General features: G+C 47.9%; 2 protein-coding genes across 3 annotated transcripts; both read left to right on the top strand.

Annotated features, from left to right (window-relative positions):
- Positions 1-4,487: 4,487 nt before the first annotated feature.
- Positions 4,488-19,670, top strand: ZNF467 (zinc finger protein 467). The gene is made up of 5 exons (XM_042472462.1): positions 4,488-4,835; positions 11,072-11,183; positions 12,871-12,984; positions 14,545-14,661; positions 16,239-19,670. The coding sequence occupies exons 1-5, from the start codon at positions 4,809-4,811 to the stop codon at positions 18,164-18,166; spliced, it is 2,298 nt and encodes a 765-aa protein (XP_042328396.1). The 5' UTR covers positions 4,488-4,808; the 3' UTR covers positions 18,167-19,670.
- Positions 19,671-20,141: 471 nt separating this feature from the next.
- On the top strand, positions 20,142-26,280 carry LRRC61 (leucine rich repeat containing 61). Of its 2 annotated transcripts, none has more exons than XM_042472502.1 (2): positions 20,142-20,625; positions 24,059-26,280. In XM_042472502.1, exon 2 carries the CDS (start codon positions 24,247-24,249, stop codon positions 25,039-25,041), a length of 795 nt encoding a protein of 264 aa, XP_042328436.1. In that variant the 5' UTR covers positions 20,142-20,625; positions 24,059-24,246; the 3' UTR covers positions 25,042-26,280. The 2 variants fall into 2 exon arrangements, with proteins under 2 accessions (XP_042328436.1, XP_042328435.1); XM_042472501.1 differs by lacking the exon at positions 20,142-20,625 and adding an exon at positions 22,160-22,312 and having other exon boundaries at positions 24,059-26,260.
- The last annotated feature ends 891 nt before the right edge of the window (positions 26,281-27,171 follow it).

Raw genomic sequence — 27,171 nt, 5'->3', positions numbered from 1 at the left:
CCTGGAGGCAGAACAAACCATCAGGAATATTCTTTGGAGGGAAAAAATGTCCTTCTTCTGTGCCTTTTTAGGTATTAACCCATAGCAGTGTCTGCCAACCTGTGCTCCGCTTGCGCTTCCCAAGTGCTCTGCAGAGACTCCAGGAAAATGAAAGAATGAAATTACAGTAAAGCATAAGAAACAAAAGTTACACAACTCCTAAACCCATTGACTTGTAAGGCATCGGTTAGGCCTCTAAGAAGTGGATTCTCAAAAGTCCTCCCTGGGTCAAAAGGGTTGGGAAGCCCTGCTCTCTATCGAGGTGATGATGCCCACAGAAGCCCAGAGAGCCCTGGCCCCCTCCCTCCAGGGCAGGGAAACCCAGGCAATGCCAGGCAATGCCAGGCAGCAGGGGGCACTCCGGCCCTGGCATTATTTCAGGCTGAATTGCGACTAAAGAGGGCCAGAAGAAGGGGACTTTGGCACCAGCCAAGAAGGTACCAAAATCAGGACGGAAAGGGCCATAGGTTTGGGGTTGTCTGCCTAGGCTGACTCTCCCATTCCCCAAAAACACTTCAGAGCAGAGCTGTTTGGGATTTGGGATGTTTTGACATTGTAAAATAAATATGTTTACATTTTGCCATTTTTATTTATTTTTGGGCAATACCTGGATTTACATATAAGTGGGCCCCGTCTCCAATGGGGTTTGCTTCCAAGACCCCCATGGAGGCCAAAATCCAGGCCCCATTATATGCAATGGGGTACTATTATTACTATTATTACACTGAGCCCTTGGTGTCTGCTGGGTTTGGGTCCAGGGCCCTCCCTCTCCATTGATACCCAAAGCCATGGATGCTCAAACTTCCTTATATAGAATGGGGTATTGATGATGATGCTGATGATGACTGCACTGGGCCCTTGGCATCTGCTGGGTCTTGGTTCCAAGAGCCCCATGGATGCTTAAATCTCATAATATATAATTGGGTATCTATTATTGTTATTATTATTACTATGATTATTATTGCATTGGGCCCTTGGCATCTATCTGCTGGGTTTGGATCCAAGACTCCCCTGGAAAGCCAAATCCTTGGCTGCTCAAGTCCCCGGATGCACAGTGGCAGATGGTGAAATGGTGACCCTTGTGTAAAATGGCCCAAAACAAGGTCTGCTGCTGGGGGAGATGATGATGATGATGATGATGATTATTATTATTATTATTATCCTTTATTTATAAAGCGCTGTAAACTTACACAGTGCTGTACATACAATCTTTTTAATTGGACGATTCCCTGCCCTCAGGCTTACAATGATAAGGACCCTTGTGTCTTGTGGGGGAAGAAGGTTCCAGGAGTGAGGGGCAGCGAGTGAAAAGGGGCGAATCCGGGATGGGGCAGAGGAAATCCTGGGCTGTGACAGCAGACCCTGACTACCAGAACGGAGGGAACAACGGAGTGGGAAAGTGAGGGGAAATAAGGTCTGATAAGTCAGGAGGGGCCAGTCAATGGAGGGCTTTAAATGTCGACAGCAGGAGCTTATACTGAATGCGGAAAGGGAGAGGGAGCCAGTGAAGGGATGCCAGCACAGGAGAGATATGGTCAGAGCGGTGGGTGGAAGTGATAATGCGTGCAGCTGAATGCTGGACAGAAATTAAAGGACGGAGGCGAGAAAGAGGAAGCCCAGCCAGGAGGACGTTACAGGAATCCAGTCGTGAGATCACTAGGGCATGGACCAGGATCTTGGCAGTAGAGGCGGAGAGATATGGTCGGATTTTGGCAATCGACAAGCCTTGGCTGTGGTCTGGATCTGATGACAGAGAAGAGTCAAAGATAAAACCAAGACTAAGGGCTTGCTGGACTGGTTGAATAGAAATGTTGTCCACAGAGACAGAAAAGGAGAGTTGAAGGGTGGGCTTAGGAGGAAAGACAAGAAGCTCCGTCTTGGACATGTTGAGCTTCAAACGCCGATGGCGCATCCACTGTGAGACAGCTGTAAGGCAAGATGAGACTTGCTGTTCAAGCCTTGGAGAAAGGTCAGGGGTGGAAAGATACAGCTGGGTGTCATCGGCATAGAGATGGTAGGAGAAACCAAAAGAGCTGATGAGTTTTCCTAAGGACAGTGTGTAGAGAGAAAACAGAAGGGGACCCAGAACAGAGCCCTGGGGAACTCCAACAGATAAGGGAACAGGAGAAGAAGTCTGACCACTTGCAACCACTGCAAAAGATCTGCCAGACAAGTAAGATCTGAACCAGTCGAGAACAGAGTCTGAGAACCCAAGGTCAGAAAGTATATCCACTAGAAGATAGTGATCAACGGTGTCAAAGGCTGCAGACAGATCAAGAAGGATGAGAACAGAGTAAAGGCCATTAGCCTTGGCCTGTAAAAGGTCATTGGAGATCTTAGTGAGGGCTGTCTCTGTGGAATGCCTTGGGCGGAAACCAGACTGAAAGGCATCGAGGATGGAGTTGGCTTCGAGAAACTCAAGACAGCGAGAATAAACAACCTGTTCCAAGACCTTAGAAAGAAAGGGAAGAAGAGAAATCAGACGATAGCTAGAGAAAGAGGAGGGGTCAAGAGAAGGAAATGAGAGCATGTTTGAAGTCCGAAGGGAAGGAGCCTGGAGAGAGAGAGAGATTGAAGATATGGAGAAGCGAGGGCAGAAAAGAGGGAGCTATAGAAATAAGAAGACGAGTAGGAATTGGATCAAGAGAACAAGTTGCAGGTTTGGAAGAGTTCAGGAGTGTAGAGAGTTCATCCAAAGAGGCAGGAGGAAACACAGAAAATTTGTTAGGCGAGGGCGATAGAAGAGTAAGAGCAAAAGAAGAATCGAGGGGACTATCTCCGAGCGAATGGTGGTGATCTTAGAGATGAAATAATTAGCAAAGTCATTAGGAGAGAAAGATGAAGAGACAGGAAGAGAGGGAGGTTTAAGCAAAGTGTTGAAGGTGGAGAACAAACGCTGCGGGAGCCTCTCATCGGCGGAGATCAGTGATTTGTAGTAATTCTGTTTTGCCATAGAGAGGGTGCATGAGAAGGAAGAAAGAACAAATTTGAAATGGATAAAGTCAGCCCACTCTTTGGACTTTCTCCAAAGACGTTCGGCCGCTCTAGAGCAGGACTAGAGAAACTTAATGATGGGGCTGAGGCCTAGTCTTAGAGGAAGAAGCGGACAGAGACAGGGACAAAATGGTCGAGAGTTGAGGAAAGAGTGGAGTTAAATAGAGACATTGCTGAATCAGCGGAATCCCCGAGATTTAGGGAAGAGAGAGATGAATCCAGGGTCAGACCAAGATGGTTAGAGTCAACTGATTGAAGATCACGAAAATGGCGTTGAATAGTATGGCGAGGAGGAGGAGTATAAGTAAGAGCAAAGGAGATTAAATGATGGTCAGATGTGGAAAGTCAAGTGCCAGGTAGTCAGAAATGGCGCAGTTTGCGACAAGAACCAGGTCAAGACAGTGACCAAGAGAATGAGTTGAGGAGTTGGAATGGGGCTGGAGGCCAAAAGAAGCCAGGAGAGAGTTAAAGCGAGTTAAAGTTTCTCTAGATGTGTGTGTTTTCATTCTCTGTCCAGCTGCGAGTGGCTGAATCCGTGGCTAAAGAAGAACTCCAGGGCTGCCTAGGGCTGAGCAAGTCCCCTCTCTCAGCCGGAGAGGAAGGCCACTGCGGCAAAGCTCCTTGGAGGAAATTGTGGCCACAAAAGCCTGTTTCGGAGACAGTGCAGTGCAGTGGTTGGAGCAGGGTTTGGACAGTCCTTGCTCTGGCAGAGGGACCCTTTGGGAGGCCTTGGGCAAGTCACACTCTCTCAGCCTCAAGGGAAGGCGGCCATGCTGGGGACAAAGGGAAAAAACCATGGCTGAGAGTTTGCCAACACACAACAACAACAACAGCAACAACCCCACATCCCTGAAGAACCCAAGAGGAAGGCAGTATCACTTAGCAAAAGCTGGGGCACATTTGCAGAAGCCCCAGTGCCCTCTGTTTATTACTCTGCCTCTTGCTAGAGAAGGCCAAAGGCCTCTCACTTCCCAGGATCCCCTAGCACTGAGCCGGGGCAGCCAAAGCGCTCTCAAAGCGGGTTAGCACTGTCTCTGCCGTGTGGATGGATGGGGCCTGATGCAATGCAGCCCGGCCCCCTTGCGCCCAGGGAACCTCGCGCTTCCGACGGAGGACGAGGCGGCTCTACATTTCCCAAAGCCACAAAGCTCAGGATGCCTTTGCCTCGTGCAGCCGCGGCCAGGGAAAGCGGCCTCGAACCGCGCTAACTCTACAGTGCAGATGCAGCCGCTGCTTTCTAAACCTTTGCAAAAGCCAAAGGCGCTGCAACGAAGCAGACGGCTGCTCCTGGGGAAGGTCTCTCTCTGACTCTGTCTCTGACCCCCTAAGTGGCCCCCCCACTCAGCCACCCAGGGAGCCCCGCCCACCTGCAGGGCTGCCCCGGGGCCTTCTGGGAGTTGTAGTTTCCCCGCCTTCCCCGCCTCCTCCTCCTCCTTTTCCCCAGGCCAGAGAAACAGCAGCAGCAGCAGCAGCCAAAGGAGGAAGGAGGAGGAGGCGCGCAGTTGGCCAAGGCGGCCCTCCCTCTCTCCCTGGGCGAGGGACACTCGGGGGACAGGGTTTGGGGGTCCCCAGGGCCACCCCCGGCCCCGATCCCGGCCTCCCCGGCTGCCCCCTCCATTGCATTGCATTGCATTGCATTGCACGCCTTGCAAGAGCCCTCTTTGCTTCTGCAAAGCCAGCAAGAGAAGGCTCCCTCTTTGCAAAGTCCAGCAAGGAAGAGGGCTTTAGGTTTTGTGGGTGTCTCATTGCAAGAGGATCGGGGACCCCCAACTCGGATGGCCCTGGGAGCAGCCTCCCAACAGGTAAGGAAGGGGGGCAGGAACGAGGGAGCCCAACCCAAGCCCACCCACCCCCAAATAATAAGAATAACCCATGGCCAGATTGGGAGCAAGGCCTGGGGTCCCACCCTGGAAAGCAGGGGGACTTTCTGGGGTGGGGGGTGGGGGTCTCCAAGGAAAGGATTTGGGTGGGAAAGATAATAATAATAATAATATTGATGATGATACGGTTTCATTCCAGTGGAAGGGTCACTTTTGCAAGCCTGGCCCAGTGTTCTTCGGCCGTGTGCTTTGGGTCCCAGTTTCTTCGGAGCTGATCACACTGGGGCTGATTTCGGCTCTAAAGGGAGACTAAAGCGCCTTTAAAGCATCCCATAAATAAAGCGGAAATGGCGAGTAATGGCACAAATGATCATCACACGCAGTTGCGCAACTAAAGTGATGTCGGAAATGCCTTGTCTCCAAAATCCCAAAAGTCAAAAGATGTGTGTTGATGCTTCTTTGTGGCTTCTTTGTGTTTAAAATCGTTTTGCGTAATTACACAGGTTTTCCAGGATATTCACAGGATAAACTCCCAATCTCCTCCGTGGGATAAACTTGGGGTGGGGGGCATCTACATTACGAAAACAATGCAGTTTGACACCCCTTGAAGCGTCGTAGCGCAGCCTAGTGCTTCCAGTGTTGGACTGTGACTATGGAGCCCAGGGTTCGAATCCCCACTGGGCCATGGAAGGCCATTGGGTAAGTGACACTGTCTCAGCCTCCTCAGGGGAAAGCAGTGGCAACAGCTCCTCTGGAAAACTCCATAAGTTGGGAACAACCTGAAAGCACACAGCAAAAGCAACAAGGACCACCGCCATCCTATGGAACCCTGGGATTTTTACAAGGCCTGTAGCCTTCTCTTCCCAAAGAGTGATGGTCCCTCAACAAATGACAAATCCCAGGATTTTGCAGGACGCGCCTTTGGTCAACTTCCTCAGACGCCTGGCTGCCCCGGAAGGAGCTTTATGGCTGGACGAATAGCCCTCAGGATGCAAAACCTGTGGGTCTGGCAACTGAGGTGATGGGTCCAGTTTTAATTGAGATGAACCTTAAGGGACAAAGCCAGGTTGCAATAGAATTATTAAACAGTATTAAAATGAATTTATTTTATGTATGGTATTTATACCCTGCCCTTCAGCCCTAAAAGCCCTCAGAGCGGCTTACAATTATTATTATTATTATTATTATTATTATTATTAATTAGACAATCCCCTGCCCTCAGGCTTACAATCTAAAAGGACATAGCCGTGTTAGTCCCTGGAATCAGTATGTAGCAAGATCTTACAGTGCTTTTGAGACTCAACAAAAGAAAGTGAATCATGCAATAAAAGCATAAAATGCAAGCTAAAAAGCTAAAACACTCTTTAAAACCGTTGTTCAAACCTTCCAGTGCCTCTAGCTGGCTCTTTGAAAACCTTTCTGTTTTAAAAAAGCTTGTCTGAGTAAAATCTTCTCTGCCTGCCTAGGGAAAGGAGAGCAGGAAGCGGCCCATCCTGGCCTCCTTGGGCTGAGAGTTCGAATCCAGTTGTGCACACAGCGGCGCTGGGGCCAACAAAATGGCTCCCTCCTGGGAAGGATTGTAGGGAGATAGAGTCCGCCAGAGAGCCTTAGGCAGGGTTTCCTTAGGCAAGAAGGACGCAGAGGTGGTTTTGCCAGTTCCTTCCTCTCAAATACAGTTGGCCCTCCGCATTTTTGATTCTTACTTTTGCGGCTTTGATCGATACGTTCGCTCTAGGAATCTAGGTCCTCCAGCGCAACTCTGTGGGCAACTTGCATTGGTAGTTACCATAGAGTTGTGCTGGAGGACCTAGAAATTCCCAGAGAGAACAGCTCCCTAGGCATTTGTAGATCCTCCAGTGCAATTCTATGGCCGGTGTCTGGCAGACGTTGACCATAGAGTTGTGTTGGAGGACCTAAAGGTTCCTAGAGAGGTGTTTCAGGTTGTAAAAAATGGTGTGTTTTTATTTTTTATCTATGGTTTTTCCGGATCGACAGAGTCCCTGCATCCCTAACCCCAGCGATTGTGGAGGGCCACTGTATTGTTTACTGTACCTGGCACTCCTTGGTGGTCTCCCATTCAAGTTCTAACCAGGGCTCACCCTGCTTAGTTTCCAAGGATTGACAGAAAACCTAATTGTGGGTCACAGGGATTTTATTGGGGAGGCCATGGCCGTATCCCCACTGTCTCGTAACTAGACCCCTGGCCAGGTATGCCAAAACCAGTTTAACCACAATCTGACTGGGAAACTGCAGGGGGGGGAAGACCCCTTGCCAGGGCCAGAAGTCAATCTGGGGAGGGGGATCCTAAGGGGACAAGGGGACAGGCAACCACCCGGTTTAATTAACATCCATTAATTCATTTACATAGCTGCTCTTTCTGACCTGGATCTCCTCATGTCTGTGTAAGAGAGAGAGAAATGAAGTGTTTATGTTGGAAGAACTTGAACTGGGAGTAATTCGGTTGCAAGGGAAGTTGCACTTTGCACATGCTCAGAGCATCTCCAGAGCCCTTTGATTGTTCTGGAGATTCCTGGCACTTTTCACAAGAGATAGTAATTCAATATTAAAAGGAAGGTGGGATGCAGGGACAGGAAGGAATCCAGCTTTTAAGAGGCACTGGTTTATTTTGGCCTGAGCTTTTTCAGATGTCTGGCCAGGTCTCCAAAGAAGCGAGTGCGAATCCGGCAGGAAAGATCCTGCTTTTAAAGCAAACCATTTCCTCTTAAGGCAGCCGCTAGCTTCCTCCCTTCTTCCATTTCTCTCATTTATCTTGGCATTTTTTGCAATCCAGGCCCTTCGTGGAAGTTGCATTTCTTTCCCCAGGAGAAGCTGCCGGAGAGGCATTGCAGCCGTCCAGATTTTTTGGGGGGTGGTCCCCCTCAAAGCAATGCCAAGCTATGGGTCACTGGGATCATTGCTGTGGGGAGAGGAAAGGGGGCCCCAGGAGGATGCCAAGGATTGGGGGCTGACGTGGAAGGACTGGGGGAGAGAGTTGCCAAAAGGGGTGGCCCAGAAAGTGGGGCGAAGGCAGAGGTTGCAGGAAGGGGTAGGGATACAAGAGTTGGGGGGCAAAGAGGAGGAAGAAGCAGTTCCCTAGGGAGCCATGGGGGGCCAAAGGGAAGGGGGTTCGCATTTTGAGCCCTCTCTGCAGCCCTTGCAAACCCACCCCTCACCCCTTGGATGTGGGGACACCCCATAAAAGGAATGGGGTTTTCAAAGGCAAGGGATCATCCGCCAGGCAAGCCTGACTCGCTCTTCATTTCCTGTCACTTGGACGGCCAATGTGAACAAAGCCATGCATTGTTATTCTCTTTCCTCTCCTTTTTCTCTCTTTCCTCTTTTATTAGGAAAAGGAAAGGAAACAGGGAAGTCCTTCCTCACAAAATTGGCAAAACCCTTTGGGACAGGACTAGGGCCTTTGGACGCAGCCCCTTGTGGGGTTTTTGCCTCCCTCATTGGAACAGGTTGCAAGAGCGGAAACTGGAAAGGGACCTTTTCCCATCCAGGGGTTGCGCAGAAGAGGGCATTTTAGCGCATCATGCTTGTTCACGCCACACGGTCCTAGCACTATAGGTCCGCTTTGGTTCCCATGGCTGCATCCCATGGGGTCTTGGGATTTGTAGTTTGGCGAGGGCTCGGGCTGAGAATTCGAAGTACCCATAATGCAGATCCCCAGGACTCCGTAGGATGGAGCCACGGCCGTTCAAGTGGAATTATAGAGCTTTAATTGTCTTCTTGTGTCTGGAGTCAAGTAAGACCAAAACTTCAACTGAGATTCCTCAGTTTTTCCGTATCCAACTCTGGCAGCTTCTTGGCATCGCAACATTTGTTGTTGGGTCACAAGTTGACACACAAAATGTTTTTCGTCTTCAGTTATGGTGATATGCTCAAATGCAGCTGATTTCCTGGCTAGCTTCTTTGAAATGGTGGAGTTTAAATGTTTTTAATAATTGTCAGTCAGGGTTACAGATAAAGTCAGCCCTCTGAGTCCATGGGTTTTTATCCTTGGATTCAAGCTACCATGGTTTGAATATATACTCTGTGTGTTTGTGTGTGTGTATATATATAGTCGTCCCTCCATATACTATATATGCACACACAGACACATAAAATATTTTCAAACCATAGTATAGATATAGATATAGATTTCAAAAAGCAAACCTTGCCTTTGCCGTTTTATATAGGGGAATCCATTTTATTCTGCCATCGGATGTAATGAGACTTGAGCATCCATGGATTTGGGAATCCATGGAGGGTCCTGGATCCAAACCCCAGAGGAGACCAAGGGGCTCCTGTCTTAATACTAGACTATATTTTTTCTGAAACCTATTTTTTAAAAAAAGACAAAAGATATTTTAGGAAGGAAGAACCAAGACTAAGAGAAACCCACAACTGGACACTAAAACCAAGCTTAAAGAAGGTGTAAAGAAGGGTTATGAGGAATAAGTGAAAAAATGTTAAGTATGATGGAATATGAATATTACAAATCTGTCTATGTGAAAACACAATAAATATTACTATAATGCTATAAATTCTTCTTTTGAAACCAAGGTCAGTACAGTTTAGCACAATTCCACTGATTCTGAATCCAGCTGCATCTGCACTGCAGAAATAAAATGTAGTTTGACACCACTTAAGGTGCCTTTAACTCCTTGCTATGGAATCCAGGGATTTCTTAGTTCGTTGTGGCACCAGTGCTCTCTGTCAGAGAAGGCTAAATATCTCATGAAACTACAAACGCCAAATAACATTGCGCCATGGAAGCTAAAGTGGTGTCAGGCTGCATTATTTCTGCAGTGCAGCTGCAACCCTAGATTCCTAGTCCCACACTCCAACCCCAATGCCATGTTGGCTCAAGATTTTCCAGGCACAATTTATTCGGGGAAGAATTGCCATTGTCTTCCTCTGAAGCTGAGAGAGCATGACTTGCCCAAGCTGCCCCAGTGGGTTTCTGGGGCTGGACAGAGGGAATTCGAACCCCGCTCTCCCAGAGTCCGAGTCCAGCACTAAAACCATGGCACCACCTTGGCTTTCAAGCCTTCCCTGAATGGACAATCCTAGTATTCCAAGGAAGTGCTTTGCTAGACTCTTGTGCGTCTGAGCATTCATCAGTGTATCACAGAGGTTGGCTGGGCATCTTCCTGCAATGCAAATGGGGTTGAGTTTGATGGCCCTTGGAGGTCCATTCCAGCACCATGGTTTTATGATTTTGCACCCATTTATCCATGCTCAGCATTTGCAAAGGTGCCACCTGACCATAGAGCAATTGGATGTAGGTAATATTGGAGGCGCAAGAGGCGCTCTAGCATCCACCACAGTCCTGTCGCCAAAATAAAGGATGCAGGCACTCTCCGGTCTTGCATCTGGAAAAGTTCCTTTTTCTCCCCACTGTTACGATCCTTCACCCAACATGGCCATCTAGGGACAACCCATAATCCTTTTCTGGCATGCTGGGGCTGGATAATAGTTTTTAAGGTTTGCATAGTTTATAATACGTTTTAAATTTCAACATGTAATGGTTCTAACCTTTTAAAATCATTTAACTGGGTTTTTTTAAGCTTTGTATCTACATTTTAATGTTTGTATTTTAAATTTTTGTTAGCTGACTTGCGTCCTTATATTGGGTGAAAGGCAGGATATAAAATAGTAGTAGTAGTAGTAGTAGTAGTAGTTGTTGTTGTCTATTTGTGTACTGGACCCCACCACCACCTTTACTACCTCCATTGTAAATGGGGAAAGGGCTTTTCTCTCTGGAGTATTGAGTCCCTTTTATTAGAAAATATCTCATTTAACTACTAACTTAAATCAATTTTTATTACTTAGTCCTTACCGCAAGGCTTCAGTTTAATGCGGTGGTGGGCAAAGGATGGGCCAGAGTTCTCTTTTGTGGCCATAATAGACCTTCAATAATAAACCTAATTGCATCCAAATGCTTTTTAGGGGGCTGGGGGCATTCTTACCATGTTTCTGCATCATGTTTTTTGAAGCAAGCCATGTCCCAGAGGCAGAATACCCCCATGTCCCCCAGAGGGCTTTTGGGGTCCAAAAACCAATCTCTTTTTGCAGGTGTACTTTTTGGAGTATGTGTATTAATGCAAGCCCCCTCTCTTCCCACCATTGCCCACCCCTGGTTTCATGTGCTGATGCATCCTCAGAGAGCCACAGACGCAAACAAGGAGCAATATGTGCCCTAACGTAACGGCCTTTGTTGGTTCCAGGTGCCAGTGCGGTGTGAAGACGGGGCTCTCTACCCGGCCCCAGAGCGGTGGAGAGCCTGGGCGGCGCATGCGGACACCATGCGGGAGAACTTCAGCACCACCCTCGCTCTGGGTAAAGCAAGGCCACTTTTTCTGACTCCGTGGCTGCAAAGAATGGGAAAGGGCAGCCATCTCTAGGCAATCTTTCTTTCCTCATTGCCATTCCCAGCCATCAGATCCTGATGAAACAGACACATAGGTGTTTTAAAATTTGATTTATAGCCCGCTTTGCTGTCTTTTCCTCATCGGGTGAAGACCCTTCTGGTCCAGCAGGAAGTGATTTTATACAGTGGGTTCTGTTTTCATCTGTGATTTTAGGTTAATGTTTACTATGGTTTTTCATTTATTAAGCAGTTCAATATTAGTTTAGTCTTAGCTTTTTGTATGCCTTTGGCTATATGTGACTGTTACTTCTGCTTCTTTTTACTGTAACTGTGCAAAAGAAGTTATAGCATTAGCTTTTGTAGATTTCGTCGATTTCCGTAGATGCGTGGAGTGAGGCATTGCCCAGGAAAGACCTTTATAGTCAGACTATGAATAGAGATCATAGGATGGAAGAATCGGAAGAGACCCAAGGGCCATCATCCAGTCTAACCCCATACTGCCATGCAGGAATACACAACCCAAGCCCTCCCTGTGACTGATGGCCTTTCAGCCTTTGTTTAAAAACCTCCAAAGAAGGAGACTCCACCACACATCAAGGCAGCATATTCTACTGTGGAATATCTCTTACTGTCGGGAACTTCTTCCTAATGTTTAGGAGGAATCTCTTTTCCTGTAGCTTGCATCCATTACTCCATTGTGTCCTGTTCTCTGGAGCAGCAGAAAACAAACTTGCTCCCTCCTCAATATGACACCTCTTCAAATATTTAAACAGGGCTATCGTATCACCTCTTAACCTTCTCTTCTCCAGGCTAAAGGTACCAGCTCCCCAAGATGTTCCTCGTAGGGCATGGTTCCCAGATTCCAGATGTGACAAACTGTCCAAAAGCATCCTCGTGAAGCTTCCTTGCACACTACACATATTATAGCACTGGTTAACACCCCAGCCTCATCTCCTTCTGGTTCCCGGCCTTTGCCAAAACTCTCTCCATCATCCATACGGTCATCCACCCGGCTGCCCTGGGCTTCCAGCAACTCTCTCCTCCTGTCTTTGTCCCACAGTGACCATTATTAAAACTGAACTTGTCACCACATCACCAGACTCTACATTTTGCATTTCCATGGCTATTCATTCACTGTGATTATAAAGGTCCTTCCTGGACACCAGCTCACTCCATGCAGAAGAAGTACTGTACACCGAATCTAGGAAAGCTTAGACTACAACTTCTTTTGCTCAGTCTCAAAGATCCCTTTGCATACTCTCCGAAGGCAGAGGCGGGATATAAATAAAATTTATTATTATTATTATTATTATTATTACCGTACTAATATTTTCCAGACAAATACGGCTCCATCTCTGAGTTCTTTGCTGCCTTGGATCCCGCTCTTGGGGGGAAAGGCGAGATGTAAATAGAGTGATGGAGTGTAGAAGTGGAATAAACCTAGGGAATAAATCTGGCTAAAATAAACTGATTTACCTTGAAAGGTGCCCATAACTTCACTTTCCTTTTTATACTAAAACAGACCAATCTCTTTGGAACCTGGCTCAGAAGTGGGTCCTGTTCCCCCATCCTTTACAATCGCATCACCTTACACAACAGATCACAACCCAAGATGGCATTGCGCTCTGCAGATTGCATCCTCTCTCTCTCTTGCAGGGTCCCCGGTTGCCAAACCCGAAATGGTAGCCCAGATTGAGGAAGAAAGGCCACTTCCGGCCAAGGGCCAGGGTGAAGCCAAGGCGAGGGAGATGCCTGGTTGTGCTGGTGCAGGTCAGAGAGGACTAGTAACTTGGAATGGCAACTTTCTAAGCTTGCAGAAAGGCTAACTGTCCTGGTCAGCATTGTAGGAAACCCTGGAAGGGCAAGACGATCAGGGTGACAGGAGAGGATGTGGAAAGCATGCTAGCCTTTACTGACCGCTTTGGGGCCACTGAGGGCCAAAACACACTGCAGAAATAATCCAATTTGAGACATATTGAACAGCCCTGGTTCAATGCTAGGGGGTTCTGGGGGCTGTAATTTTGTGAGGCATTTAGCCTTCTCTGTCAGAGCTCTGGCACCACCACAAACTACAATTTCCAGGATTCTGTAGCATTGAGCCAGGGCAGTTAAAGTGGTGTCAAAGTGGATTATTTCTAGCCCAGTGCAGTGTGCTTCGGACCCAAGTCAGTAGGAGCAATGCTGAGGCAGAGGGTTGGAGAAGCGGGTGCCATGTTGCGGCATTCAGGCTTGCACCCGGCTCTGTGTGGCCCAGGGTTCAAGTCATGGATGCTGCAACATGGCACCAGCCTCTCCAACCCTCTGCCTCAGCATTGCTGCTATTGACCTAATGACCCCAAATTGGTTTAAATCCATTTTAAACTCACACACATGAGCAAAGCTGGATGAGGTTTTAAAGGCTTTCATAAAACTCCATGTTTCAGCTTGCTCCAGAGTAACTTTGACATTGGTGCCAATTAGGGCAGCGCACAATTTATTTATTTATTTCATATTTTATTTATTTCATTTTTATGCCACCTTTCTCCCAAAAAGGCAGCTCGCAAGATGAACACACTTTTTAAAAAAACAATTAAATTAACGTAGTTACAATTAAGATTCAAACATACAAAAGTTTAAAAAGCCATAATCACAATTGGAGTGCAAAGAAGGCCCTGCAGTGGACTTTGATCCAGTTTCTGAGATGGGAATAAGATGTCAACATCAGAGTTTGGAAAACTTATTTTGGGAACGTAAAACCTGCCACAATCCCTGGGGCTGGGGGACGCTGGGAGTTAGCATCCAAAAAAGTAAAGTTTCCAAAACTCTGACTGTAATCGATTCAGTCCAATCTCTGTTTGACTTCCTTATTGCTAAACTGCCGTTCTTAATTTTAAAGACCCTTGGAAATCTGATTGGTAGAACATTGGTTTCATCCTGGTACCCAGTTAAACCATGGCTTTGGATCCTAGTCATTGAATCACAGAATGGGAAGGGACCACAGAGGCCATGTAATCTGACCCCTTGTTTTGCAGAAAGACACAACTAAAGTACACCCCAAAAATTGTACTGGTATATCATTTTTCACCCAAAAATGTAGATTTACATAGTTTTAAAATAGTTTTAACCTTTTGAACGGTTCCAGCTTGTTAAATTACTTAAATTCCAAACATTAGGGGGGGAAACTGTTTAAAAATGATTTTACTCGTAGGCTGCTCACATACCCCATGATATTGGGTGGGATAAATGAATAATTCCAGAATGTACCAGGCCCCCAAGGAGCTCTCTGCTTAATAGTCTGTGAGGCAACAATGTCCTTCGTGTCCCATTAAATTCCCCTCTTCCCTTGAGCAGGATGTGTCCCTCCAGAGACAGGGAGCCATGCCAAGAAGGAGCAGCCACCGCCGCAGCAGCTGCAAGTGGACCAGCGAGGGATGGCAGAACCAAAGCAGCCAGAGAGGAGCTGCCCAGGTGAGAAGTGGGTCCTCCTCAGCCGGAGGGCTAGGTCATTTGGGGAGAGGCCAGTGCTAAGGAGCAGGGCCCATCATAAGCCCTATGGCTAGGGTAGGCAATTGTTGGAGGCTAGGGGGCCTGTGTTAGCCACCTTGCCTCCCCCTACACCTCCTTATAATGAGCCAGACCCTTGAGCCTTAGAGCCCAGTCTCGCCAGCTTTAACTGGTAGCTGTGCCAAGAGGGTTGCCGGGGTGAAGATTGGAAAGGTACCATGGATGATTGCATAGCAGGGAATTTCAGCAGATGTTGCTGGTTGTATGACAGGCATCCTCTGCTGCTCCACTGTCTCCCTCAGAGAGTCTGGCAAGGTGTTTCAGGGAGAGGCTTAGCACCCCTTAAGCTCCATTAGTGCAGCCCCGGCTCTTTGCACTGAACCATCAGACTCCCTAGATAAGACAGGCAGAAAATGCTCGATGGCAAAATAAATAGCCTGAAAAGTGACTCATGTTTTTTTAAAATAGGTTTTTTGGGGAGCCCCAAGGTCTGCACACGGCCCTTGTGCTGCATTTTACTTAGGCCTGGATTAAGGGTACAGGAGCCCTCTCCAGTTTTCATTCTGGCAATCTTAATTGCCAAGGATTGAAGCCCAGACATTCTGTATGGGAACAGAGGAAATTGCCAGGTCTTTGGTCCTTTTAGCCCTGTATGGTCAGCTCTGACTGTCTCTCTAGGCATTCTTTCTTTTTAGCCTGTTGAAGCCTGTTCCTGATGGCCCTTATGATGTCCCCCCAAGAACTAACCAGACACAACCTAGTGTAGCAAGCTGCCCTTGAACCCTGCATGGTCAACTCAGACTGGTAGCAGCCACAGTGTCTCTTCTGGTTTCCAGATTCCTTTCCTAGCCCAATCAAGAGGGTCCCTTCTGGTCTTTCCTATGGGTGATGTCTCCCATCCAGGGATTAACCAGGCCTGGTTCTGCTAAATTAACATTTCTAAGTAGATGGTATCCTTAATGCTTTTTTAAAAAAATTGTACAGTGGGACCTCCATATCCTTGAACTTGCCATCTGCAGATTTGAGCATCTGTGGACGGCAAGCCCATGTCGTCCCCAATGATGGCACATGCACGTCCTACTGCCATTAGGGCCAGCAGGATGTTACCTGAAGTCCCATTGTCCCTAATGGTGGTGTGGCTGCGTGCACACACTGCCGCTAGGTACAACACAGGCTTGAGCATCCACAGATTTTGGTGTCCACAGGGGGAGGGTCCAGAATGGATTCCCCGCAGATACTGAAGTCCCACTGTATTCAGACTGTTATAGCTATTTTGTTTTCACATACAGCCTGAATCACATTGGCTCCCACATTGGAGAAAAACAGGATATAAATTAAATAAAACTATTGCGATGCAGGTGGCACAGTAGTCTATCTCCTCTGGCTGGTCATCTGTTCATCCATCCATAGCATTTTTTGGCCACAAACCACACATGTACACACACACGCGCGCGCGCACACACACACACACACTGCTCACTTGGTGCCTCTCTTCTGCCTCTCCTAAATCGTTGGGTCTCTTGTCCTCTCTATCTCAGCAGGTGAGTGGCTGATCCGGACGGTGAAGGTGGAGGCCGAGGACTATTCGGAGTGGCCAGCCGGCCTGAGTGCAGAGGTGCTGTTCCAGGGCCTGCCTGCTGGGGGCGTCTGTAAGGCAGAGGGCCTGAACCCCCGGCAGGACTACCAAGGCACTTGCGGCCTGGGCGAGCTCTCAGGGCTGGCACTCCAGCAATGGCAGATGCTGAACGAGGAGAAACCCCTGGCCTGCCCCAAGTGCGAGCATCCTGGAGCCCCCCTGAGTGGCAGCAGTGGTGGCCCCGAAGACCCCCGTCCTCGGCCCTTTGGCTGCCCTCAATGCGGCAAGGCCTTTGGCAAGAAGGCCCACCTGACCCGCCACGCTCGCATCCACACCGGCGAGCGCCCCTTTGCCTGCTCCCACTGTGGCCGCCGCTTCTCGCAGAAGATCCACTTGGGCTCCCATGAGCGTGTGCACACAGGGGAGCGGCCCTTCCCATGCGACCGCTGCCCCAAGAGCTTCCGGAAGAAGACGCACCTGGTGCGTCACCAGCTCACACACACCGGGGAGCGCCCCCACGCTTGCCTCCTCTGCACCCGCAGCTTTGTGCACCGCCGGCACCTCCTGCGCCACCAGCGCCTGCACGAGGAGGGACCCATGCCAGAGGGGGCCCGTTTGGAAACAGGGCAAGCCCAGGGGAGCTGTGTGGGGGACCTCCAGCCGCAAACAGATGCTGGTCTCCGTGGGAACCCCAGTGAACCAGGGCAGGCCATGGCTACTTCCGTCGAACTAGGGCCGGCCACAACCTCCTGCAGGGACCCAAGTGACCTGGGACCGACTGCTGTGTTGTACCGGGAGCCGCCTGGACTGGTTCCATTCTCCCCCTCCTGCATGGGGCATACAGACACATACCAGGGCTCTGTTGTTTTCAAAGCTCCAGTTGAGCAGGATCCGGTCAGGGTCCCATGCGTCGAGCATAATGTCCACAGAGAGGTAACAGCGCTTGGGCTTCCCTACCAAGAGCAAGGACAGTGTGGAGCTCTCTGTGGGACACAGGGGGTGGCAGAGGGGGGCACCCTGAACCTGGAGCCAGTCAGCAAAACCGAACCAGAAGAGGACCCTGACCCTGCCTGCCAGCAGCCCGAAGTGAAGCCATTCCTTTGCTCGGACTGTGGGAAGGCCTTCGCCTGGCGGAAGAACCTGGCCTCCCACCAGCGGCTCCACATCGAGGGAGGACGTCCCTTTTCATGCGCGGAGTGCGGTCGGGGCTTCAGCGACAAACGGCACCTCACGGCGCACTTGCGCGGGCACATGGGGCTGTTGCCATACGCCTGTCCACACTGTGAAAGGAGCTTTGCCCACCGGGCCAGCCTAGCCTCCCACCAGTGTGGGGGCCACACTGGGCAGCGCCCCTTCTCTTGCACCGAGTGTGGGCGCTGCTTCGCCCACAAGCGGCACCTGCAGCGGCACCGGCGTAACCAGCACTCGGCCGAGCGACCTTTCTCTTGTGCACAGTGTGGCCGCACATTCAGTACCCGGGCCAGCTTACTGGCACACGTCAAGTCTCATGCTGGTCAGCGCCCCTTCGCTTGCCCACTGTGTGGCCGGGCGTTCAGCCGAAAGTCCCACCTGGCCCGACATGAAGCAGTCCACACAGGGTTGCGTCCGCATGCCTGCACCCAGTGCCCACGACGCTTCAGCTCCAAGACCAATTTGGTGCGGCACCAGGCCGTCCACACCGGTTTGCGGCCATACATCTGCACCCACTGCGCCCGGAGTTTCAGCCGCAAGACCCACCTCTTGCGCCATGAGCGGACGCACACCACTATGGCCCCCCTGACCAGTGCCACGGGTTGGGCGGTCACTGCCCTGCCGCAGGGCTCCCTGCCCATCCAAGCCCAGTCAGAACAGCCCCTGATCTTCCCTGTGGCTTTTGACTCTGCGTGGCAGTGACAAAATGGCTGTGTGTATGCGCTCTTGACAAGCATCAACACAGTGTGTACTCTCTGAGTTAGAAAAAACCCTAACCAATTCACACACTCCCTAAAAAGTGGAATTTGATGCCCAGAAATCTGGACAAGATGCAAATCAAGCCTTTTCTTCTTTTCCATTATTCTGAAAAGTACAACTTTTAACTAAGGCAACAAAATGAAGGGAAACTGAACCTAGCATAATTTATTTTACTGTTGCTACTACAAACAACAAATGTTCCCCCCACAAATTCCCCCAGAACCTTGGATTTGTGGGTGCAATATGAGAAATGTTAGGATATGCTGTGTATCAAGAAATACAGACCTGAGTGCATTCGCCTGCTATCTAGATTTTATTGGACATAAGCAGTATCCTCAGTTTTAAACAATAACGAGACTGTTTTTAACAGTGAACAAGTCATTTTAGCAGAGCTTTGTCAGGTGAATGTAAATTACATTTTGTGAAACCCTCTCTGATGTAAACAAGAATAAATTGACTAAATTCTGCCTCAGGCCCTCATTTTTTCTTGTTGCAGGGCTGGAAATGTCCTACCAGGCCTCAAGAACCTCTTTTCTCTTGTTATTCCTATAGTTTTTAAGCCACTGTGCAAAGTTTAAAAAACAGCATTGACAAATACTTCATTAAACTTGAAAAACGTGGATTTGGAAGACTACAAAACTCATACATGATTTTATTTCTGATCTAGGTATTAATCCCATTCTTTGCAGTTTGCTGTTGAGATGCAATGGCAGCTCATGGAATGCACTACAGCTAGCGGCAAAAGGACCTCATTGCACTACTACAGTCAATGGGATCGTCAATACCTTACTTGACATCATCAATTTAGATCCTTTTAGTCAATATCCATTGTTAATATTGTGTGTGTGTGTGTGTGTGCCTCTAAGTTGCATTTCATGGGGTTTTCTTAGGCAAGGAATTCTCAGAGGTGGTTTTGCCAGTTCCTTCTTCCAAAATATCGCCTACAGCACCCGATATTGATTAACTCAAGTCAATTTAACTTCAGTTAAGGTCAACATGTACATCTAAATTAAATTATAATTGAGGTACAGGGGCAAAATGTATGGCTACAAGGGGCAGAATGAAGGCATTGCCTCCAAAATAAGGATGGAACAAAGTTTGTGTACACTGAACCATCCAAAAAACAGAGGCGTCACTATCTCAGCCACTCATGGAAAAAAGTTTGGGGTTGGGAATATTTTGGATTTCCTAAGTCTGGGTAAGGGAGACCCAACCTTTTACAGGCAAGAAAATACACAGCAAATAGAAGACATGTTTAATTTGGTGGGCAATGCCTTCATTTTCCCTCCCATGCTCTAATGAGCAAAAGGAGTTTTATTTCATAATAATGAGTTCTTGTTTTTAAAAATGGAACAATAGTTAATGAACAATTGATTTTTTAATTATTTTCAGCTAATTTTAATGTATTTTGCCTATTTTCTGAAATAAAAGTTTGTAAAGAAACGTATATTGTGTAAAAATATTTTTATATCCGTGGAGGTAAATAACGGCGGCAGTGGGATTTACGGATGGCAGCTGGATTTAGGCGTTCGCCACATTTAAACCTGAATTGTGTAAAAATGGCAAAGGGGAAGGCACAAACTTTACACAAAATGTGTCCAAGATTAGGGCCCTAGCATGGTGTAGTGGTTAGGGCACTGGACTGTGACTGGAGACCAGGGTTCGAATCCCACTTCAGCCATGTAAACCCACTTGGAGAAGAAGCTGCATTCTCTCTGCCTCAGAGGATTGCAATGGCGAACCCCTTTCTGAAGAAAATGGCCAAGAAAAACCAGACAATAGATCCGCCTTTGGGTTGCCATATGTTAGAAACAACTTGAAGGCACACAACAGCAACAGAAAAGCATATTGTGTTGCTTGTCACACAACACCTGCTAAAAAAACCCCTGTTTGACACCATCATTTTAGACCTAGGAGGCCTCTCCAGTTTTCCACATGGCCACCTGGGCTTTTCCTGGCAGCCATTTTGTTTGAGGCCTCATTAACACAAAATGGCAGCCTTTTCTCCCCAAAAAATGGTTTGGCATAAACCAGTTGGACCCAAGATGATGGCAAACCATCATTGCTGTGAGGATGGAAGCAAAACAGGATGGAGACCATCAAAATGGCCTCCGTGGGATAAAATCCTGCCTTCCATGAGCAGCCCAGCCTTTGCGATGAAGTGTTTGGGTGTTTCTTGGGTGAAACCTTCAGGCCCCAAAAACACACTTTTCCCCTCAGAAGTGATGAAGAGCGGCTCTTATCATAAGCTTCCCAGCCGCCGCCAAAAGACAGGAGGAGATAAGAGTTCACAGTTTCAAAGCTAGCAGCAAAATAAACAAAATGGGACACGTTTAGACTCCTTGGCTGCTCTTCTGTAAAAATCAAAATCATAAATTAACCAGTCAGGATCTTCTAGTGAGGTGGGCTAAAGACAGACCGGGGTCTGAAAATAATAATAATAATAATAATAATAATAATAATAATAATAAATGTTTATTTATATACCGCTTTTCCAAATTAGATCAAATAACATGGAATACATACATTTTTATACATACATACATACATACATATATATATATATTATGCAGGTATATATACGTACACAATATACATGTATATGTGTTGGGTTTATGTGTGTATATACATACACACACATACATACATGTGTGGTGTATACATATATGTGTGTATAGATGCATATTATACACACACACACATATATATATACAATTTTATACATGTGTGTGTAGATATATAGATATATACACATATTTATACACATACACACACATATATATATCTACCCACACATACATGTATATGCATTATATATATACATTTTATATATGTGTGTGTATACATACATATATATATAAATACATAATGTATACATATATTGTTAATGTACATGAAAAGACCTATCAGTGCAACACATAGTCTGCATCCACACTGCAGAAACAATCTAGATTGAGACCGCTTTAACTGCAATGCCTCCATCCTATGGAATCCTGGGATATGTAGTTTGTTGTGGCGGGAGGGCTCTGACAGGGAAGGCCGAATGTCTCACAGAACTACAAATCCCAAAATCCCACAGCATTGAGCCACGACAGCTAAAGCGTTGCCAAACTGCATTATTTCTGTGGTGCAGATGCCAGCTGAAGCATTCCTAAAAGAGGCCCATTGTAGGCAACTGTAGTTGGTACTTAATGCAATAATAAAGTCAGGTTTTGTCCCTAAAAAACAATCCTGAACTAGAAAGACTGCATTTGGAGGCATAACATGAAAAGCAGAGGAGAAAAAGTCCATGCATTCGAATATCGGTCCATCAGAATTGCACAAAAACAATGCCGCTTTGCAAGGCCAGGTTGTGACACTCCAGTCCAAAACAGATGCGCAGTGCTTTTTTTGGGGGGGGGGGCTGTGCATGTCTCTCTTTGGAACTGCTTATCTCTTGTTTGCAGAGGAATCCTTGTGTTTACTTTCCAGAGACCAGCAACGAAAAATATATATTTGTGCGTCTGCATTTTGAACTCTCCCGTGCTAACAATTCAGGAAGCTTATAAACATTACTAAAGTGCATTGTGCATTTGGGAGAAAGAGAGAAAAAAATCTGCTTTAAAAGGAATGCCTTAAGAATGAAGAAAGCAAACCTGAAAGCTTGGCCAAGGTTTCCGAAGATAAGCATAGGTTGCAGAATGAGATTTGGAAGTCAGTTCTATTGCTGTGGATTCTGGGAGATGCAGTGCCCCCTAAAACACAAAGAAGAAATATTGGTCAATCTCTCTCTCTCTGTTTCTCAATCTTCCTTTTGCAAAATGACAGTTGGAAATTGGTTTGATAAATCCCAAATTGCAAGGTTTTTGTGCAAAATGAAATTTCGGGTTCGAAACCCACCCACTCCAGCCAACTGCTGCCCCTTTAACTGGGCCCAGGCCAGGCCTTGTCATGCTGCTGATGCTGAGGCAGTTCTTGTTGCAGCAGCAACACACAATTGTGTGTGTTGCCTTGGCAACGAGGCCTGGGTTCCTAAGCCGGGGAAGGACCTGAGCAGAGGAGCAGAAAGCGATGGAGAAAAGCAGAAGCAGCATTGCTCTCGCAAGAGGGGTAAGAGGAGCATCACTATGGAGGGTTGCCAGATAGAAAACTGGACAAAGCTCCTGTGCTTTTCAAGGGGGACATTTCTGCAAGGGGATGCTTGCCCTGTGGCCAGGTAGCAAGCCACACCTGCTGAAATGTCCTCTTCTGCACACAAAAGGCACAGAAGCCCTCTCCAGTTTTGCACCTGGCAACCCTAAGAGGTCTGGGCCAGGAAAGGGGGCACATTTCCAATTGCTAACCATTGGTCCAGAAGCAAAGCCAGGGTCTTGAGTGACAGGGAGAGCTCTAGGGATGCAGCTCTGGTCCAGGTTGCCGTGGAAACGGGATGTTGGAAACAGGGTGATGGAGGGCATGTGGAAGGTGGGCCACTAAGGTGGGCCAGGGAAAGAACCGGTTCTTTCGCAATATATTGGGAGGCTACAATTGTGCATTGGGGACTAAGCATGCTTCTGGGCACGCATGTGTGCATTTCACACTGCAAATGTACTTGTGCAATTTGTGTCTGATGCACACAGCCAACAGGCAAAGGTACAAAGCCACAAAGCCACAGGCTGAGTCTCCCTTGTTATCTGAAATGCCTGGGACCAGAAGGGTTTGGGGTTTGGGATATTTGTGGATTTCAGAATACCTGTATATGATTATGATTACAGTGGGCCCTTGTTATCCACTGGGGTTTGGTTCCAAGATCCCCCATGGATAACAAAATCTGTGGATGCTCCAGTCCCATTAAATATAATGACATAGCAAAATGGTGTCCCATATAAAAATGGAAAATCAAGGTTTCATATTTGAAATTTGTACTTTTTTTGAACATTTTCAAACCGTGGATGCTTGAATCCGTGTATAAGAAGGGCGAGTGGTATTTGTATTATTTGTAGCCCACTCCCCCCCCTAAAAAAAAACCCTGGGAGCTGCTGGATAAGTTTAGCTTAGAGAAAAGGTTAAGAGGGGATTACAGTGGGCCCTTGTTATCTGCTGGGGTTTGGTTCTAGGATCCCCTGTGGATAACAAAATCCATGGATGCTCAAGTCCTATTAAATATAATGGCATAGCAAACTAGAGTCCCTTATATAAAATGGAAAATCAAGGTTTGTTATTTGTAATTTATACATTTTTAGGGGGGGATATTTTCAAACCCTGCATGCTTGAATCTGTGGATAAATAATCTATGGATAAGGATGGATGGATGTATAGAATCATAGAATCCTAGAGTTGGAAGGAACCCCAAGGGCCATCCAGTCCGTCCAACCCCATTCTGTCATGCAGGAACTCTCAATCAAAGCATCCCTGATGGATGGCCATCCAGCCTCTATGATTCTATGGAGTTGGAAGGGACCCAAAAGATATTGCTTACAGTTGTAAACAGCTTAGAGACTGCTTAGAGAGGCCCAATTCAGGAAGGACCTGAAAACCTTCCTGTTCCAACAGGCATTCCCCGAATAAAATCCTGCGGGCCTCCCTCCTCTTCCGTGGCCAAGAGGCTGGGCTATGGGGCTTTTTTGCCTGTTATTTTTCTTGTTGTAAGATGGCTTTGATATTTTGTATTTTAATGTTTTGTATGATTGTTTTAACTTTTGTTGTAAGCCGCCCTGATCACAGGAAGGAGCGGGATAGAAATAAAAACTTTATTATTATTTATTTATTATATAATGCAGCTGCTGTTGCTATTGCTCTTTTGTGAATTTTGTGTGGTGTTGTAAGTTTAATAATAGGATATCTTGGCCGCATTTTGATCCTGTTCCTCCTTTCCAGGCTCTTCAGTGACCGGTGTCTACCCGCCTTGTCCTTCATGGTACCCATTTGGGGCATAGGGAGTGCTGTCCTCAGAGGCAAAGAGTTGGATTGCATCTATCCGATATCCTCATCGGTGGCGACAAGAACGAGGTGCCACAGATTGAAGTGAGAGCGGCCTTGCTGCCTTTTTCTCAGTGCGGCCCAAAATGGAAGGCCGTGGGGAGAAAGGTGATGAGGCCGAGGTTGTGAAGATCACCTCCCAGCTGCTGAAGGCCAAGACTGGGGAGTTTGACCTGGAGTCCATCTTGCTGCTGAAACTGCGCGGCCTGGGCATCTGCGACCTGGGCTGCCTCGGGGAGTGCGCCAGCCTGGAGTGGCTGGACCTGTCGGGGAATGCCATCGCCCACCTGGGCCCGCTTTCCTCACTCAAAGCCTTGGCCATCCTCAACATCTCCTCCAACCGCGTGTCCAGCCTGGAGCCCTTGGCCGGTTGCGAACGCCTCCAGAGCCTCAACGCGGCAGGAAACCTCCTGGGCAGCCTCCAGCAGCTGCAGTGCCTGACGGGGCTGCGGCACCTGGAGAGCATGCGCTTCGCCAATCCCATGGGCCGCCTCACCAACCCCTTCTGCGCCTCTGCCGGGTACCGCGTTGCCATCGCCGAAATGTTCCCCGGGGTGAAAGTCATAGATGGGGAGAGGGTCTCCGGGCGTGGGAGCGAGCTCTACCAGCTCTGCAAAGACCTGGACAACTCCCTCAAACGCTTCCACAGCCCCAGCCGGGCTGGCCTGGCCGAACTGACTGGCCACAGCAAGCCCTGGGTGGAGGAGGGCTACTGGGATGTCCGGCCGGCCAGGAGGAGCTCCATTGTGGAGGAGGCCTACAAGCAGTTCAATGAGGCCCTCCAGGAATGCCGGGAGCTGGGCAAGCGGGCCGACGACACCATCTCCCAGGCCGAGAGGGCCCTCAACATCCGCCCCGACGCCAGCTCCTACCTCTTCTGAACCCTTCCGGGCGTCCAGGCCATCCTTCCCTGTCCCTGATCATTTTCCGATAGAGTTTTGGAACTGTAATGACTCCACTCCCATCCTGTCCTAGCTCTAAACAACTACAAGGAAGGGTCCAAGCTTTGCCAGGGGACCCCCTCGCCTTTCCTCATCACAGGCCAAAACTATGTGGAAGTCTACTCCAAGTGGATGGCTACCTCACCCAGCCAAACCCACAGAGGTCAGGAGCCTCAGCTCACCCCAGTGGCCTTTCCAGACAGAAGCACATCTGGCGCTTGAGGGCTGCATCAGTACAACATTCAAGCTGTTGTCAAGAGACAAAACCAGCATTTAATGCCACGATGGGTGTAGCCGCACTATGGCATTATATCAGTTTCATACTTAAATTGCCTTGGCTCCATCGACTGGAATCCTCTGTCGTTCTCTGAGATACTCAGAATTCTCTCCCAGAGAGCTCTAACGTTGTTTTGAAGGCAGTGGTTCCCAACCTTTGGTCCTTCATTTGTTTTGGAGATACCTTACAAGGCTACAAATCCCAGGATTCCACAAGGGAGCCGTGGCAGTTAAAGGGGAACCACAGCGCTATCATTGTGTACAACATGGGTCCACCCCATGTTCCCTGTTTGGATTCCTGGGAATGCTACTTCATGGCCCTGGGGATCTCAGACTTCCTCCTTGGTGTGTCTTTAAGCCGCTTTGGAATCCAAGAAAGGACATTCTGCTAAGTCAGGGACATGAAGAGGGTTGTTCTGTTGTCGCTTGGCTTTCATTGTGCATGTCAGGGAGGGGAGAATGGGGAAGGGGTTTGCCAGATTAAAGAAGTTGGGATAAGAGTACCCTGAGGTCTGTGCACTGCCTTGTTGCATCTGTTCTGTACCGCTTTGACCGTCATTATTCCATGCTGTGGGCTACTGGGATTTGTAGTTTGCAAGACAACTTTGACTTCTCTAATAGAGTTCTGTAGCTCAGAGGAATTGCGAGAATTCTGGGTCCCCAGCAAGCTGTGTATCCCAGGATTCTGCATGATGGAGCCATGACTGCAAAGAAGCATAAGACTGCTGCTGTAAGGGCGAAAGCTATGAAAACAGACGGGCCGCAAGGACAGCGTCTCAAGCCTTAGTAAAGGCGGTGTAGGGATGACCAAGGGGGCCTAGAATCTGGAATCTGTGGAGTGGGTGGGCTTGCGGTTGGGAAGGCTATGTGCATTTGTCTTGTGAAATAAACCTGACGTTTCTCCCCCTGCTACCTTGGCTTCCCTCTGCCTTTCCTGCTTCCCGGATGGGTGCAAGGCTGCCCCTGTTGAGCAGCAGCCTGCCTTAGATTCAGGAATACCCCAAGGAGGGATGCCACCTGGAGAAAAGCAACACACTGGTTGAAACCAAAGACATAGCTGTGCTAGTCTGTAGAATTAGTATGCAAAGAGATCTTGTAGCACCTTTGAGACTAAAGAAAGGTAGCAGCATGCGCTTTTGGATGCTCCAGTCTACATCTGAGGAAGCAGACCTCAGTCTAGTAGGGAGTTTATCACACAGAGGGCGAATTGGTAAAAGGGATTTAAAAATCCGGGTGTTGTTTGTCAGTTGTGTTACTGTGAAAGGGAAATAACGCAAAAATAATCCAAACAGGAAGCCAGTTTGTACTTTAGGAATTTAGCGAAAGAAAAAAGGTGGTGATTTTGACGATGTTGCATTTGGGTTATTTTCGCATTATTTCTCTTTCTCACAAACATTGTCTGATAAACATCCCACAAACACAGATTTTTTCCACTTTCCGTTCAGGTAAACCCCAAATGTTGTCTGAAAAACAACCCGCAAGTGTGGGTTGTTTTCAGTTTAGTTTCTGTATGGGATTCTTCCCATGTGATAAACTCCTAGGAAAGCTCATGCTGCCAACTTCTTTCCTTCAGTGAGTCTCAAAGATGCTGCAAGATCTCTCTACAGACTGGTTAAAGTCAAGTTATCACTTAAGTTGGGCATTTTTCTGCAGGGGCAACTGAATGGAATTTATCTTTTAACTTTATTTGATTGACTTACACTGGAAATTAACTAATTAATTAACTGGCATCCCGCCTGTCTCTGGGCCTGGGACTCAAGGTGGCTCAAGTGATTAATTACATTGGGGCCTTGG

Source organism: Sceloporus undulatus, chromosome 6 (assembly GCF_019175285.1).
Source record: "Sceloporus undulatus isolate JIND9_A2432 ecotype Alabama chromosome 6, SceUnd_v1.1, whole genome shotgun sequence".
Taxonomy (NCBI): Eukaryota; Metazoa; Chordata; class Lepidosauria; order Squamata; family Phrynosomatidae; genus Sceloporus; species Sceloporus undulatus.
The sequence above is the reverse complement of the archived record's forward strand: the minus strand, read 5'-3'. Positions and strand labels throughout refer to the sequence as shown.

Excerpts from the sequence above, each read along its gene's own strand:
- LRRC61 (XM_042472502.1), top strand. The coding sequence starts at position 24,247 with ATGGAAGGCCGTGGGGAGAAAGGTGATGAGGCCGAGGTTGTGAAGATC.
- ZNF467 (XM_042472462.1), top strand. The coding sequence starts at position 4,809 with ATGGCCCTGGGAGCAGCCTCCCAACAG. Across the intron at positions 11,184-12,870 it reads CAGCACCACCCTCGCTCTGG|GGTCCCCGGTTGCCAAACCC; the intron begins GTAAAGCAAGGC and ends TCTCTCTTGCAG. Across the intron at positions 12,985-14,544 it reads GCCTGGTTGTGCTGGTGCAG|GATGTGTCCCTCCAGAGACA; the intron begins GTCAGAGAGGAC and ends TCCCTTGAGCAG.